At 37.3% G+C, this 16,090-nt stretch overlaps 2 protein-coding genes across 5 annotated transcripts in view; both read left to right on the top strand.

The window, feature by feature from the left end:
• LOC128198547 (angiotensin-converting enzyme-like) overlaps positions 1-206 on the top strand; it is a 41,906-nt gene extending 41,700 nt beyond the window's left edge. For all 3 annotated transcript variants that reach the window (XM_052884603.1, XM_052884602.1, XM_052884604.1), the window contains exon 12: positions 64-206. In XM_052884603.1, the coding sequence (XP_052740563.1) occupies positions 64-134 (71 nt within the window). In that variant the 3' untranslated portion in view covers positions 135-206. The remainder of the gene's footprint in view (positions 1-63) is intronic.
• Positions 207-1,623: 1,417 nt separating this feature from the next.
• On the top strand, positions 1,624-15,511 carry LOC112050069 (angiotensin-converting enzyme). 2 transcript variants are annotated; one of them, XM_052884601.1, is made up of 13 exons: positions 1,624-1,720; positions 4,857-5,078; positions 5,696-5,951; positions 7,408-7,551; positions 8,539-8,730; positions 9,608-9,705; positions 10,273-10,445; positions 11,316-11,440; positions 11,723-11,850; positions 13,309-13,523; positions 13,809-13,949; positions 14,321-14,496; positions 15,391-15,511. In XM_052884601.1, exons 2-13 carry the CDS (start codon positions 4,860-4,862, stop codon positions 15,468-15,470), a joined length of 1,947 nt encoding a protein of 648 aa, XP_052740561.1. In that variant the 5' UTR covers positions 1,624-1,720; positions 4,857-4,859; the 3' UTR covers positions 15,471-15,511. The 2 variants fall into 2 exon arrangements, with proteins under 2 accessions (XP_052740561.1, XP_052740560.1); XM_052884600.1 differs by lacking the exon at positions 1,624-1,720 and adding an exon at positions 2,591-2,650.
• The last annotated feature ends 579 nt before the right edge of the window (positions 15,512-16,090 follow it).

The raw sequence follows: 16,090 nt of genomic DNA, 5'->3' as shown, positions 1-16,090 counted from the left end.
TTGACACATCTTTGTTTTATATACGCAGTAGATAGGTTTGTTCATGTTGCATGTTTGTTTCAGAATACTGTACGCAGGAGCAGCGGGCGGCGCTGGACGCGAAGGCCAAGCCCGAGCCGCCGCACGAGTCGTGACGCACCGTACTTACTACATAGGATAATTTGTCGATATAGGAACAGTATTCGTAATAAATGTTTTGTAATATACCTGTGTGTTTGATTACTATGAGTCTCATAAAAAATTAGATACAATCACCTTCATTATCGCATCGCTGCAGGACCTCAGATCCCTTTTTTAAGAACTTTTATTATTTTATTCTTTACAAGTTAGCCCTTGACCACAATCTCTTTGAGCGAGCGGGCTGACTTGCTAAGGAGTTGGATGAAAATCAACACCCCTTTCAGTTTCTACACGTCATCTTACCGGAACATTTAATCGCTTGACTACGTTTTTGCCGGTAGGGTGGTAACTAGTCACGACCAAAGCCTCTCACCAACCTAACCAAAGAACTTCCAATACCTGAGGCATAAGCTAACGGTATTCAGCGACTCCATGGCTTGATATCGTCAAACTATCTTCGGCTGATCCCTCCTCTATCCAGTGTGTGGTCGATCCTTCGGTAACTTGAGTCCCAAAAGAGCATATAACAACTTTGGCTTGATCTTTCGTTACTTACTGAATTATTGGCCATATTAGGTATTTGTCGATACAGCTAAACTAATCATTGTCGCTGCTGCCTTTAACCAGGTACTCAATTACTCAAATTTCTATCAAGAGAGAGCCAAAATTCAAGAAGGAGTTTGTACAATCTTAATACTTTAGTGACATTCTTTGTATCTAAGAAGAAAAGAAATTGTTTGTAACTACTTAGTAACAAATATTTTTTTTTTTCAGTAGCATGTTTATCAGAAGCATCAGAAGTGTTTCAAATGAATTGAAATTAAATATTATATGAGATAAATACAGACAATATCTTATCGTGTTAAATAATCGGATAGATTTGTTGTCTATCCTTGACAGATGTTGCTATAAGATCTATCTCCGCACTTTAGCAGTACCTATGGAGTGACGCGACGAGCGTTACATAGGTATCCGTTTAGTAGAGAAACGAAAGGTGAATCTTCTGTAAGTATTTCTTATGATCAACGTTTTTCACGTGTTTGTAAACTAAGCCTACTTTAAATTAATTTTAAATTTGATTTTTTGAATTTGAATTTGATCTTTACGTTTACTTGGTTTGAATATTACTTATATTTAAAAAACAAATACTGTGAAAGCCATATTCGTCTTTATATTATATATTTTATGGTTGGCGTAAAAAATAAAACAAAAAATCTAAAATATTTGTAATTTTTTAAGTATCCTCTTTTTTACTAAATTTAATGCGAAAGTAAATTTGTCTATCTATACAGCTATTCACGGCTACACAACTGAATCGATTTTGATAAATTTTGGCAAAGGTACGTATAAATTGAATCTTGGGGCAGACCTTAGAAGATCATGAAAATATCTATAAATAAAAGAGGAATTATAGGAAATAGTTAATAAATACTCTATTTCCGACACAAATAGTACGAACATTGCATTAATGATCAGAAAATGACAGGAAATAAACACGGGTCACGTAGTAGTAGGACATGAGAACTTGATATAAGGATCTGATTGAAATCTAATTTACTATTTAGTTTTTGTGCAACTCCGGCGATATACGTAAATTCTGGTAAGTCGTGCTCGCATATTTTTTTATATATAATAGCGAATTATTTTTATCCCTCGATATAGAAAAGAAGGAATGTATAATCCTGACGTGTTTGTCTGTGCATATATCTGTGTATCATCATGGGCCAATAAAACTTTATTGCTAATTCTAATGAACAGAGCTGTCGGAAGATGAAATAAAAGGTTCTAGCGAACTTTACTGCGATTGCATCTAGTTTTGAGTGACGATAATATACTCTAAGATCTAAATATAAATCGGGAAGGAAATTGTAATTAGTTCATTGATTTCTATACAGCGTTTAACAGAATGCCTAAGTGCTTGCGATTTATCGTGCAAGGTGGAAGCGAAATGACTAGTCTAAAATGAAATTATTAGTCTGACCATTATTGAACTACCTTGAAAACTATACATTTCCATTACAGCCATATGCATACCTTACCTTACCTTGATATCTTGGATCTACTACGTCATAAAAACAAACTACACCAGACTTAGTACTAAATCAGACTTGCTCTTCTTTTCGGCACTTTAACCTACAACTCTAGTGTAGAGAAAGGCCTTGATCTACTGTATTTCTCATATAATCTCATGATATCCGTCTATTAACTGGTTGTCTTTTGGATGTCAAAGCCAACATATTAAAGGTACAAAGATAAATATTTATGAAGTTGTGCACATTATCCGAAACTCCATTTAGCACGGCAAAATCTGCGCATTCGCTACGGCTACAATGTTGCTGACAAAAGGCTTCAAATTTCTCAAAGGATGAATGACAGGTTAACACACTAATTCATTTGCATACTACACAAAATTTATCTTCAGTTAGAAGAGTATTGTTAGTTGGTAACAGGTGTTTGTTAAATAAGTGTGTTGGATATTTAAAAAATGCCTTGTGGATACTGTTCAGAGACCACCAAAAGAGTTTTATTTGTGAGTACATTGAAAAAGTTTTTAATGTGACACAAATGACAAAATTGCTTATCACTTGCGTCAAAAACACGTTAAAAAGTTCATTTCTCAAATCTAGCTTTGTTTATTTAAATTTACATTAAGTACAATAATGTCGTTGAGTGTTTTAAATGATACGTAAATATTTGATATATATTCATGTTAAATTTACATATTAATCTGTACATTGGTACAATTGACATGGTATTTACAAGTTTGCTCCATGCTTTGCCATCTAAAAATCTCGGCATTGTTTTAGATAACGAAAGCTTTTGTGTGGCTCTAGCCCTCAGATTGGGTACACCATTTTGGTTAAAGTACAGACGTTCATATGGACAAGCGGTAAATTAATTTGGAATTCATGGGGTTTCTTGCCAAAGTGCTGGTATTTCAACAGATTATGGCTAGACTATTTCAACATGGTTCTCTTAACCACATCATAAAAAAGGTTCTTGTTACCTTAAACATTCCTGCACCAACCGTCAGGAAAACTTCACGATGATGACAAAAAGAAATTGGTTTCCTGCGATAAGGCAGGCCCTGATGACGCTACTTGAATTTTTACAGTGGATCCATGTCATATTAAGGAGACAGAATCAGGACTGGGTGCCGCAGCAGAAAAGGCTGAACTGGTAATAGGCACCTGTTAAAAGTACACTGGCACAAATATGCCGATTTGACGAAGAATTATATATTAGCTCCTTTTGCATTAGTGTTTGGACTCGAATGCCCCTTTAGCTTTTGTATATCGTTGGCCTTAGTGGGTGACTTTTTATCAGCGGGTCTACTTATTTAATGACTCAGAGATACGTTGAGTACGCTTCATTGCCCGTTGTGTGTCTCGGAGCCGTTAAATGCGGTCCTTACTATGGGACTGTGCCTTCAAATGTTCTTGGAACACCTTGCCCCGCCGTTACCATAACCATGAGTTTGATATACTACTACTTACGTCTTACATGTTATCATAACATTGAAAGTGTTTTGGAATACCACTCAAATGAAAATTATTATCGGAGATGTCAATCAAGATAACAAAGATGAAGTGAAAAAATGCCGGCTGATGTTTTGTAATATTGTGTAGGTATTATGGTTTTATCTTCATAGTTACAGGAAACTTATCAGGTTTAGTATATTACAGGTCTTTAATCTTGGATCCTTAGTCTAGTTTAGATCAAAGAATACACTCCAGGAACACAAAAAACAAAACATAGGAAACTATTTTTATTTAGAGAAAAGAGAGCATTATTGAAACTCTTTCTTTGTTTGCCATTGTCATTTAATTTTATTCGTTTTGGTTTAGAAAATGTTTATAATATTTGTATATTAAAATGAAATCTTTCGTTCACTCTACGCAAGCGTCACAGTAAGGGCCTTTTTGTTATTTTAATTTTAACACAAAATTACTAAACTGATTTTTAGAAAATTAAATGCTAGGTCAAATTAAAAACAGAAAAATAAAACCTTTTTATCAAAAAAAAAATTAACTGACGATGAAAAGCGAAAAGTAACATCGTATGTGCTACCTTCTGATCACTTTAAAGGCGGTGCCAACACAGTGATGCATTAACTAAAGCCGATTAAATCATAAACTTTTAGGATTTACCGATAGTTTTCTCCCGAGGTTCTTTCAGAAACGACTTTAATTAATACGTCACTGACTTGGCACTGCCTTCAACGTGATCAGAAGGTAGCAGGCATATGATGTTATTTTTTGCTTTTTAGTTTATTTTTGTGATTTTGATTGAAGTCGGTTCAATTTTCTTATTAAAAAGATTTTATTTTAAATAAGAACTTGTCACGCTTTTTTAAGTGTTTTTTCTGACTCTGAAACCTTGACCTACAATGATCTGCAATGTAAACGAACGGTTTTTACAAATCGATCTTTATTTTAATTTGTGATCGTCGTTGCAACTGGCTGCACTCCGTGACTGCTACTTGAACTATCATGTATTCGTAGCCTTAGCTAGCCTCGCTAGGATAAGTGCCATACTTCTTCATTCTTTTACAAGACATAACAAAATCTTACTTGTCATCACTAACAATATGCTAGATTTCTGTTAAATACTAGAATAAACTAAAGTGTATCATTAACAATCAAAAATAAACACTCTTGTTTTAATCTCTATAAGTTAGCATGCTCAATATAGTTCAGAGCTAAATAAAAAAACTAATATAAAGTACTTTATAGATCATGTTGAAGATCATCGGGGAACTAGCCCTTGTCGGGGCAATAGCCTCGGTGTTCATCGTAGCAGCTCAAGGCACCGCCGAGGAGAGGGCAGCTGAAGAAGCAGCCGGGAGGAGGTACATGCGGACCTTGGATGAGCAGAGGTCAAGGACAAAGAACCGGATGGCATTGGCTTCGTGGGACTACCAGTCGAACATAACTGATTATAATCAGGAGAGACAGGTAATTCTTAAAATTACCTAACTAATAATTCTAGAACTGTTAAACAAACAACTTGATTTATCATCATCATCATCATTAACAACCCATGTCAGCTTATTGTTGAGCACGAGTCTCCTCTTAGGATGAGAGGGGTTAGGCTTATAGTCCCCAATGCGGATCGGCAGACCACACACAACCAGAGAATTAAGAAGATTCTCTGGTATGCAGGTTTCTTCACGATGTTTTTGCTTCAACGTTTTGATATCACGTGGATATTGCAAACAAATGGAAAGTTGGAGGTGCATGCCCGGACCGGATTCAAACCCACACCCTCCGGAATCGGAAGCAGAGGTCACTCTCCATCCACTGGGCCATCACGGCTCTACAAGATCTATATCAGCCTCTGTGTAAGGTTCAAGAACTGAGTTTTTGAAACTGTTATTCCCAGAGAACTGAAAAAGAACGCCCCTAAAATAGATCTTGGGTTAGACCCCCAAACGTGATCAAAGACAAAAAGCACAAAAATATGAGAAGAATAAGATATTGGCGATTCTACGAAATATACAAAACTTACAGCTTCGATATTTGATTAAAAGAATAGGTTATATATAATTTACAATGTTTGTGTATTATTATAGTTGCAAGTGGCCCTAGAAGTAGCTGATCAAGATAAAGAGGCATGGAAGGAGACAATGACTTACCTCTGGCACGAATTCGAGGATCCAGATCTCAAGAGAATGTTCGAGAAGTACTCGAAGCTGGGCACAGCGGCGCTCCCCGAGGACTTGAACCAGAGATTGATCAGCGCTATCAACAACATGCAGGCGACGTACGCCAAAGCAACGATCTGCGATTACAAGGATCGTACGAAATGTGATTTGCGCGTTGAACCAGGTTCTTATTTAAATTCTTTTTATATACATATTTTTAAGGAAGTAGAAGCCGCAATTTCATCTGCGTAGTTTCCGTGGTTACTTACTACTCACTTCCTTCGGCACTACAACCCTTTGTAGGTCTTGGCCTCCTCTACCACTTTTCATTCATTTCCATTCTTTAAATTTTTTTCCCACGCAGCTAATTTTTCCATTGGACCTACAGGTCCTTTTTAACACAATTTAGCCATCTTTTTTTTAGGTCTTCCTTTTAATCTTTTTACCAGTGGCCTCCATTTTGTCATCACTTTAGGCCCTCTACTATTTTTTATAAGTATTTAAAAGTATCAAGTATTTTTCCCGTAGGAATATAGGAATACAATATAGCCTATGACACTCACAAAAACGGTGTTATAAGAGTTTTTAAAATCGAAGAAGTAGATCAAAAGATTATCGCCTTAAAAACTCACAAGCACATTCTTTTATAATAAAAAAAATTAATATTCATCGTCGTTATCAACCCTTATTTGGCTCACTGCTGAGCTCGAGTCTCCTCTCAGAATGAGAGGGTTTATCACGCTGGCCTAATGCGGATTGGCAGACTTCACACACGCAGAGAATTAAGAAAATTCTCTGATATGTAGGTTTCTTCACGACGTTTTCCTTCACCGTTTGAGACACGTGATATTTAATTTCTTAAAATGCACACAACTGAAACGTTGGAGGTGCATGCCCCGGACCGGATTTAGAACCCACACCCTCCGGAATCGAAGGCAGAGGTCATATCCACTGGGCTATCACGACTCTACGACGAGTTTCTAATATTAGTTTATAGAAATCAATTATTCCCTATTCATATTTATTAATTTATAAGTTTGATAATTGAATGATCTAGTGGCCACGACGCAACATAACAACCAACTAATACTAGTCGATTTGTTACTTTTTAGGGTTTCGTACATACGTACAAAATCGGAACCCTTATTATATCACTCGTGCACATTCGAATGTTTATCCTCTCAACTTCATTGTTATATTTGTTGAGGTTTAACACATTGGAAGTCACTTCGTGTTCGTTACATAATCACTAATAGTGTTTGTTTGTTTGTGGACAGTCATTTTCTTCTATCATTATGTTTCATCATCATTATCATCATATCAGCCGATGGACGTCCACTGCAGAACGTAGGCCTTTTGTAGGGACTTCCAAACATCACGATACTGAGCCACCTGCATCCAGCGAATCCTTGCGACTCGCTTGATGTCGTCAGTCCACCTGGGACCCCAACGTCTATCGGCTCTTCGAACTATGTGCCCGCCCATTGCCACTTCAGCTTCGCAACTCGTTGAGCTATGTCGGTGACTTTGGTTCTTCTGCGGATCTCCTCATTTCTGATTCGATCACGCAGAGATACTCCTAACATAGCTCGTTCCATCGCCCGCTGTGTGACTCTGAGCCCAGAATGTTTATATTTTAGAAATAACGGAGATCTTTGTGGAAAGCAGCGATGCTGAAGAGCTGAAGTACACATGGCTGGAGTGGCACAAGGCAGCGGGAGCCGCCTCCAAGGCCGACTTCATCGAGTACGTCAACATGTACAATGAGGCTGCTAAGTTAAACGGTGAGCATTTACTGTTTTCTATGAAATACAATCTGATATGTTCTGAATATATGTTTTGTCCTACAAGGCGGAGGTCCTGGCTTCGATCACCGGCTGGGCCGATTGAGGATTTCTTAATTGTAACGTACCGCCAAGCGATTTAGCGTTCCGGTACGAAGTGAAGTGAAGTGAAGTGAAGAAAATTGTAATGTGCACACATTTTTTTCGTTTTTTTTTGTATTGGAAATTCAGCATCTCCCATACATTTTTACCAACAACTTTGTAATCTTCAAAAAGTAGATACAAGTTTTGTACCAGTTTACAAACCTCGATAAGTGTACAATAGCTCTCAAAGTTTCTACGAAACAAATAAAACATTATTTATAAAATTTAGTATCATAATACATTGATAATTTAATTCGTAACGTTTTAAATTTTTTTTACTACTACAGCAGCTACAGCATTCAAATTAAAATAAAATCTTTTTAACAAAAAAATTTAACGGATTCAAAATCTAAATAAACTAAAAAGCGAACAATGACATCGTATGTGCTATCTTCTGATCACTTTCACTTTAGTCAAGTGTCCCCACGCTTGACTAACAATAGTTAGCTCTTGAAAGCTTCGGATCGGACAAACGGATCCCCTAAATCGAAAATTATTAATAGAAGACCCCTCATGTATTTTAAAACTTATCCAACGATTATACTATGAAAAAACGAGTCAAAATAATTCATCACCACTTTAACACGTAGGTATATATACAGTTTACATTTTACATGTAGAGAGGTAGGTACGCTAAAAAAACTATTTTTAAAAATTTCATTTTACTACTTCGTTTACATTTTTAATGTACTTACTCGTACTCATGCTTATTTACAGCTTTCTAGTAGTAATCGCGGACGTACGGACGGACAGACGGACATGGCGAAACTATAAGGGTTCCTTGTGGACTACGGAACCCTAAAAAGGTGTCTTTATTAGAATTATAGTAGTCTCTCTTATCAGGATACGACAGTGTAGCAGAATGGTGGCTAAGTGAATACGAGGAGTCCGACAGTGAGGAGCAATTCGCTGCTCTGTGGGACCAGGTCAAGCCCCTGTATCAACAGATCCACGCCTACGTGAGGAGACATCTGAGGCTGTTCTACGGAGACCAGGTCGTCTCTGCCAAGGGACCCATACCCGCACATTTGTTAGGTAAGTCATACTGTATATATAAATCCAACAAATTATCTTCCAAAAGTTAGTTGACATTTTTCATAGGCGGCAAGCAAAAAGCCGTTACAGAGAACAGCTAACATTTCACTTGACAAAGACATTTATACTTCTACTAGCGGGCGCCAGCGACTTCGACCGCGTGGGTTTTCCGTTTTTCACAAAAACTTTTAAAGGGGGACAACTCAGTCATACATGATTATTGCGAGACTTTAACACAGTTTACGCAGCGTAAGCTCTCAATAGGAAAAAAACCCCGATTTTGAAACATTCTTCATTGGTGCACCGCTCCTATTAGTCTTATTGTGATAATATATAGCCTTCCTCGATAAATAGGTTGTCTAACACTGAAAGAATTATTCAAATCGGGCCAGTAGTTCCTGAGATTAGCGCGTTGAACTAAACAAATAAACAAACTCTTCAGTTTTATAGTATTAGTATAGATACCTACTAATATCATAAATAGGTAAAGTTTGTGGTATTGTAGCAGGTAATCTCTGTATCTACTAAACCGGTTTTGAAAAATTACCACTAGAAAGCCACGTTGTCATAGGCTATATTTTATAACGGAAACTACGCGAGTAAAATCGCGACGCGTCGGCTAGCTTATAATAATAATTATAATAAGCCCTTTATTCCAAATATACAAGTTGAATAATACACATATACCTATATTATATTATGTCGAGTAATTCGGAGTGCTTGTTGGCATAGGCCCCCTTCAGTCTTTTCCACTCGGTTCTATTTTGTGCTACCCTCCTCCAGTGGTTACCTGCAGTTCATTTGATATCGTCTACCCATCTCGTTGACTGACGTCCCCTGCTACTGCTGATAATAAAATAATACCTAATTTTTACAGGTAACATTTGGGCGCAATCCTGGAATAACTTGGAAAAGTTTACGAGACCATTTCCAGATAAGCCTGACGTGGACGTCACGGCCGCTCTAATCAATCAGGTAAATAAATAAATTATTAGAAACTATAGAAATAAAATAAAGAAAACCCTGAAGAGCTCTTAAAAGTATCATAAATAGCTCATTTGCTCAGCCTATTTTATCGCGCAATAATGAATCCAGCGGGATTTGTAAAAATTAGAATTTTACGCGAACGGAATAGCGGACAATAGCTAGTTACCTATATTGAATGCAAACGTGTCGGAAAATTAAACTATATATGTAATTAAAGATAAACATTTTTGAATTGAGAACATAGACTTAAGACTAGACTTCATCTTTTTGATATTAACTCAAAAACCGCGAGTGATATCGTAAATCTGAAAAAAAAATCTGTAAAAACGAAAGGGGTAGAAAACGAAAGTGGTGTGGATTTCCATCCTCCTCCTAACAAAATAGCCCGCTTCCATCTTAGATTGCATCATCACTTACTGTTTGGTGAGATGTATGTAGTCAAGGGCTAAAAAACGTGATAAAGTTAAATTAATTTACAACCACTTTCAGATATTAAAGAATAAAGATAGGTTGATATTATGTAGTTTACATGGTACATTTTTTGCATTTTTATAGAACTACACAGCCTTGAAGATTTTTAAAACGGCTGAAGAATTCTTCGTATCACTAAACTTGAGTGGTATGCCGGATCTGTTTTGGGAGAGATCCATCATAGAGAAACCTCAGGACGGCCGTGATATGGTCTGCCACGCTTCAGCTTGGGACTTCTTCGATGGAGAGGACTTTAGGTAATTAATTCATCATCATCATCATAACATCGATGGACGTCCACTGCAGGACATAGGCCTTTTGTAGGGATTTCCGAACATCACGATCCTGAGCCACCTGCATCCAGCGAACCCCGGCGACTTGCTTGATGACAGTCAGTCCACCGGGTGGGGGATCAACACTGCACTTTCTAGTGCGGGATCGCCATTCTACATTTTGGGTAATTGCTTGATATTATTTATTGTTAAATGCTTGGTGCCTACTATAAAATTAGGCATCGTTGATGTCAGCTGTTCTTTTTCTACGTTATAGTGAAGTTGTTTTCGTAAATCCCATGTCTGGAATTTAAGGTTCCTGTAACTATGTAGAGTGGCCAAAATCGGAACTAATCGAAAGGGCCGCCATCTTGTCATCTATCTCTATCTATCTCTTAGCGGGTAAAATAGATCACTAACGCTGGCTACATAATTGCGCCGCCAGTCGCAATTATTTTATTTTGTAGATGACTTACTCTTATGAAATAAGTAAGTTATTTAATTTGTTTAATCTTTAAACCTAAAACTAAAACCGTATCAAATCCGTATTCATACACATATTCATCCGTATTCAATTATACATCCGTATTCAATTATAAATATCGGACGCAATCAAAAGGATCGTAGTATTCTTTGTATAGAAAGTCATACAAGTGCGTCCACTGATCCTCATCGTACGGATCGCACGAATCTACCGTAAAATCAAAATCCGTTGAATGCGATGCGTCCGATACTTACAATGCGAATATGTGGACGCCTAGCATTAAAGGTTCTAGGTTAACTGGAAAGGTTATGAATTTTCATTCAATTGAGAGTATCGAAATATACTCTTACGCACGTTTCTTGTGGTTTCAGAATCAAACAATGCACAACAATCACCAGTGCCTTCTTCAAGACAACTCATCACGAAATGGGACACATACAGTACTATCTACAGTACAAAGACCTCCCTGTCATATACAGGGCGGGAGCTAATCCAGGTAAACTTAAATATTTTATGCTAGTTAAATAGATGAGAAGACGCGACGATAACTATTAACAAAACTATTATCATCAGACCAGGATTCCTACCTTATAGAAGAGAAAATGGAGGTAAACCCACTACGGTATTATAATGCGAGCTGGTGGACTTAGGTTGATTATTATTTTTGATTTTTTATGTCTCTCCGACGACGGTTTATATAGGGCTAGTTACTCGTATAATAATAACTAGTGAATAATAATAATTGACATGCCATGACTCTTTCATTCTTTTCTACCAGGGTTCCATGAAGCCGTAGGAGATGTGATTTCTCTCTCCGTGGACACTCCAAAACATTTGAGGGTTATGGGCTTGCTCGAAGATGGACCGGATGATCTCGAGTCCAATATTAATCAACTGTACAAAATGGTAAGTTAGAACTTTAGAGACTTTTTTAAATTATTATCATCATTGACAAACCATATCTCTGTTGAGCACTCTCTCAAGAGTTGAAGTCTCTTCTCCGTATGAGAGGGGTTAGGCTAATAGTCCACCACTACAATAGCCCAATGCAGATTGGCAGACTTCACATACGAAGATAATTTAGAAAATCCTCAGGTATGCTGGTTTCCTCACGATGTTTTTCCTTCACCGTTTGAGACACGTGATATTTAATTTCTTAAAATGCACTTATCTGAAAAGTTGGAGGTGCATGCCCCTCACTAGATTCGAACCTACATTCTCCGAATCAAAGGCAGAGGTCATATCCACTGGGCTATCACGTCTCTTTTTTTAATAGTACTGTAATAATATTTTATGATTTAGTGGTTGAAGCAATAATAGAAAACAGTTACGGTGAAGGCCATTATGACGCTTAAGCAAATAAACAAGTGAATCCTCAGAAAGCAGTTGTCTTTAGTTCTAACAGACTATGCTGTAGTGATCAGTGGCAGACGAAAATAATTTGTTGTTATAGATGCCACCATTACTCCAAAAGCTTAAAGTATTGTTTTAAATCATATCATCATAATAGTTTTTGGCATTGAAGACGTTATTATTCAAAATATAAAAGGTAAAGGTATATAAAGGTTTTTTGTCTAAACGTAGGTCCCGTTCCCGTGAGAATACTGAGTATGACATATGATATTCACAAATAACGTGGTTTCTTAGTGGTAAATGAATTTTCATAATTGGCTTAGTAGATACAGAGATTACCCATACTACACCACACATTTTACATCTTTATAAAATAGGTAATTAGGTATAGCTTAATTGAAGTTCATCATCTTCATTATCAACCCATATTCGGCTCACTGCTGAGCTCGAGTCTCCTCTAAAAATGACAGGGGTTAGGCCAATAGTCCACCACGCTGGCCCAATGCGGATTGGCATCATTGTAGTTAGTTGTAGATTAATTGTGTTGTTTCTGTGGTTAGATTTGCCTTATGGTATAAAGATAATCTCATTGCTAAAAGTACAGAATAAATAATAGCTAATACTTACCAGCAATCAGTTTTAATGTAAGCGATTTAGGATGATGCTACTTTTTAAGTTTTATTATACTCAATTATTGAATATATGCAGGTAATTACATGACGGATGTTTTCGATGTACTAGACATTTAAAATATAGACGTCATAGTCCAAACTTTTGCCTTGAAAATACTATAGTCTTTCTTGATTTGCAAGTATTCGAATAATTCTATATTTCATTATCACAAGTTGATTTCAATTATATTTCGTTGCATCATTATGCATATATGATTTTTGCAATGTAGTTTCCCTATTTACTTGGTAACTTCGCACAATTTTTAAAGAAATTAAAATTAGCTAAGTAAAAAAATAAAAAAAAAAAAAATTAAATTTAATAAATGTTTCCATTTGTTAGGGAATAGACAAGATCGTCTTCCTACCGTTCGCCTATCTACTGGACTTGTTCCGCTACGGAGTGTTCCGTGGTACCATCAGTGAGGAGGACTATAACTGCCACTTCTGGCAGCTGAGAGAGACGCTGCAGGGAGTGGAGCCACCAGCGCCGAGGAGTGAGCAAGACTTTGACCCCGCTGCTAAGTACCATATATCCGCTGATGTAGAATACATGAGGTAAGCCTGCTTTGCGATCAGTTTATCAGCAAACATAAAGTGTAGTTTTCTGTTTGTGTGTGTCTAAGTATGTATGTTTGTTGTGGTTTCTCCTTTGCGCTGCGGCTACTAAAGATTGGCTGAAACTTGGAATGGAAATAGTAGTCCGGGATCCGTAGAACATTTTTTACAACTGATTACTGTCAAGGTTATTTTTCCTGAGTAGCTTCATCTCAATGAGACGTTTCGAGAGACGAGAAAGGAGGAGGTTTCTCAATTCGACCGTATATATATATTTTTTTTCAGATACTACATCTCCTACATCATTCAGTTCCAATTCCACCGCTCGCTGTGTGAACTGGCCGGCGAGTATACGTCGGGTGAGACGGAGAGGTTGCTGTCCAATTGTGATATTTACAACAGCACTGAAGCTGGGAACGCTCTAGGGTAAGCTATTAATTACATCATCATCATCTTCATTCATCATTATCAAGACATTTTCGGCTCCTCTCGGATTTAATGGGTAAGGCCAATAGTCCACCACGCTGGCCCAATTGGTAGATTTAACACACGTAGTTCAAAAAAAGTGGACAGGGACTGGCGAGCTAGTTTAAAAATTCATATAAAACCGGTAAGCGGAGCGGGCCTAAATAAATTAAATTTAGCATTTATTTATTCATCATAGTCTGCAACTCCGCTCCGCATTACTCCGTTTCTCCGCCATGCTCCCTGCTCCGCTCTGGTGGACAAGTACCCTTAGAAGTATCCTAGAGATACTTGTTATTTAGGACGTTTTTAACATTTTTAATTTTTCCTAGTAAAATGTTGCAACTTGGTTCTTCGAAATCATGGCCGGACGCGATGGAGGCTCTGACGGGACAACGCAAGATGGACGCCAGCGGAGTGCTGGAGTACTTCCAGCCTCTGTACGAGTGGCTGAAGACTGAGAACGAGCGCACCGGGGAGTATATTGGATGGGAGCCTTCTACTGTTCGTAAGTAACTGTGCAATATGAAATCTTTAAAATCCGACAAACTTGCTATTACTGTGGGTATATTAGGATAGGAGAATAAAAGAAGCTTATTGGCTGTAACTACATCATTCATAATACATAAGTAATAAAGGTCACTTTTTATAAAACTAATTATAATTTTATTAAACATAAAATAAAGGATACTGGACTCGTTTCTCTTTTGGAACTATATTATAGTTCTCTCTCTCTCATTTGGATTTTGTAGTATTGGGCGGTGTTATTTTTAATGAAAAATATTCGTAGAAACAATTGGATTTGCTTTATTTTGGAGGATCGTTATCAACCCATATTCGCTCACTGTTGAGCTCGAGTCTCTTCTCAGAATGAGAGGGGTTAGGCTAATAGTCCACCACGCTGGCCTATTGCAGGAAATAAGACACCCAGAGAAATAAGAAAATCGTCTGGTATGCAGGTTTCCTCACGATGTTTTCATTCACCGTTAAGAGACACGTGATATTTAATTTCTTAAAATGAACACAACTGAAAAGTTGGAGGTGCATGCCCGGACCGGATTCCAACCCACACCCTCCGGAATCGGATGCAGAGGTCATATCCACTGGGCTATCACGGCTCTTACTGGGCTATCACGTCTATTTTGGAGAATAACATGGACGCTATCTATATATGTTTCTTATCTTAAATCTTATTTAGTCCACCACGAATCAATGCAGACTTCACACATGCAGAGAATAAAGAAAATTCACAGAGATGCGGGTTTCCTCACGATGTTTTCCTTCACCGATTGAGATTGAATTTAATTTCTTAGAAGAATGCCGCTACACAATTCGAGGATTGAGTAAAGCACTATTTCAATAGGGTTTTGTCTTGTTGTTAATTATCGTTTTCCTCTTGCAGAATATTGCACACCTGAACAAAGGGACAATATGGAGAACTCTGAGTTTCGACAGAAACTGTTAAAATACTCTGGAAATTAAAATATTGAAATTTCGAAATAATATATGAATATTTATTCTCAGCTGTGTCTTGTATTTATTTTTCAAGTTTTAAACTTTAAGTCATCATCATCATCATTATCAATCCATATTCGGCTTACTATTGAGCACGAGTCTCCTCTTAGAATGAGAGGGGTTAGGCCAATAGTCCACCACGCTGGCCCAATGCGAATTGGTAGACTTCACACACTAAACTTAAACTTTAAGTAAATACGGTTAAAAGAATCATCTCTGTTTGGAAATAAGATAGAAAATAATGTATTGTTTATACATAACTTACAACCTATATTCAGCTCACTGTTGAGCACAAGTCTCCTCTTAGAATGAGAGGGTTAGGCTAATATTGCACTACGCTGGCCCAATGTGGATTGGCAAACTTCACACACGCAGAGAATTAAGAAAATTCTCTGTTAAGCAGGTTTCCTCACGATGTTTTTCCTTCACCGTTTGAGACGAGATATTTAATTTCTTAAAATGCACACAACTAAAAAGTTGGAGGTGCATGCCCCGGACTGGATTCGAACCCACATCTTCCGGGATCGGAGGCAGAGGTCATATCCACTGGGCTATCACGGCTATACTGTCTAATTACTTATTGTGAA

The sequence above is a fragment of the Bicyclus anynana genome, chromosome 12 (assembly GCF_947172395.1).
Source record: "Bicyclus anynana chromosome 12, ilBicAnyn1.1, whole genome shotgun sequence".
NCBI classification, from domain to species: Eukaryota; Metazoa; Arthropoda; class Insecta; order Lepidoptera; family Nymphalidae; genus Bicyclus; species Bicyclus anynana.
The sequence above is the reverse complement of the archived record's forward strand: the minus strand, read 5'-3'. Positions and strand labels throughout refer to the sequence as shown.

Bases quoted from the DNA above. Each gene is read 5' to 3' on its own strand.
- LOC112050069 (XM_052884600.1), top strand. From the start codon at position 2,606: ATGCCTTGTGGATACTGTTCAGAGACCACCAAAAGAGTTTTATTT. The intron at 5,079-5,695 runs GTAATTCTTAAA...GTATTATTATAG, and splicing joins ATTATAATCAGGAGAGACAG to TTGCAAGTGGCCCTAGAAGT. The intron at 13,950-14,320 runs GTAAGCTATTAA...AATTTTTCCTAG, and splicing joins GAAGCTGGGAACGCTCTAGG to TAAAATGTTGCAACTTGGTT.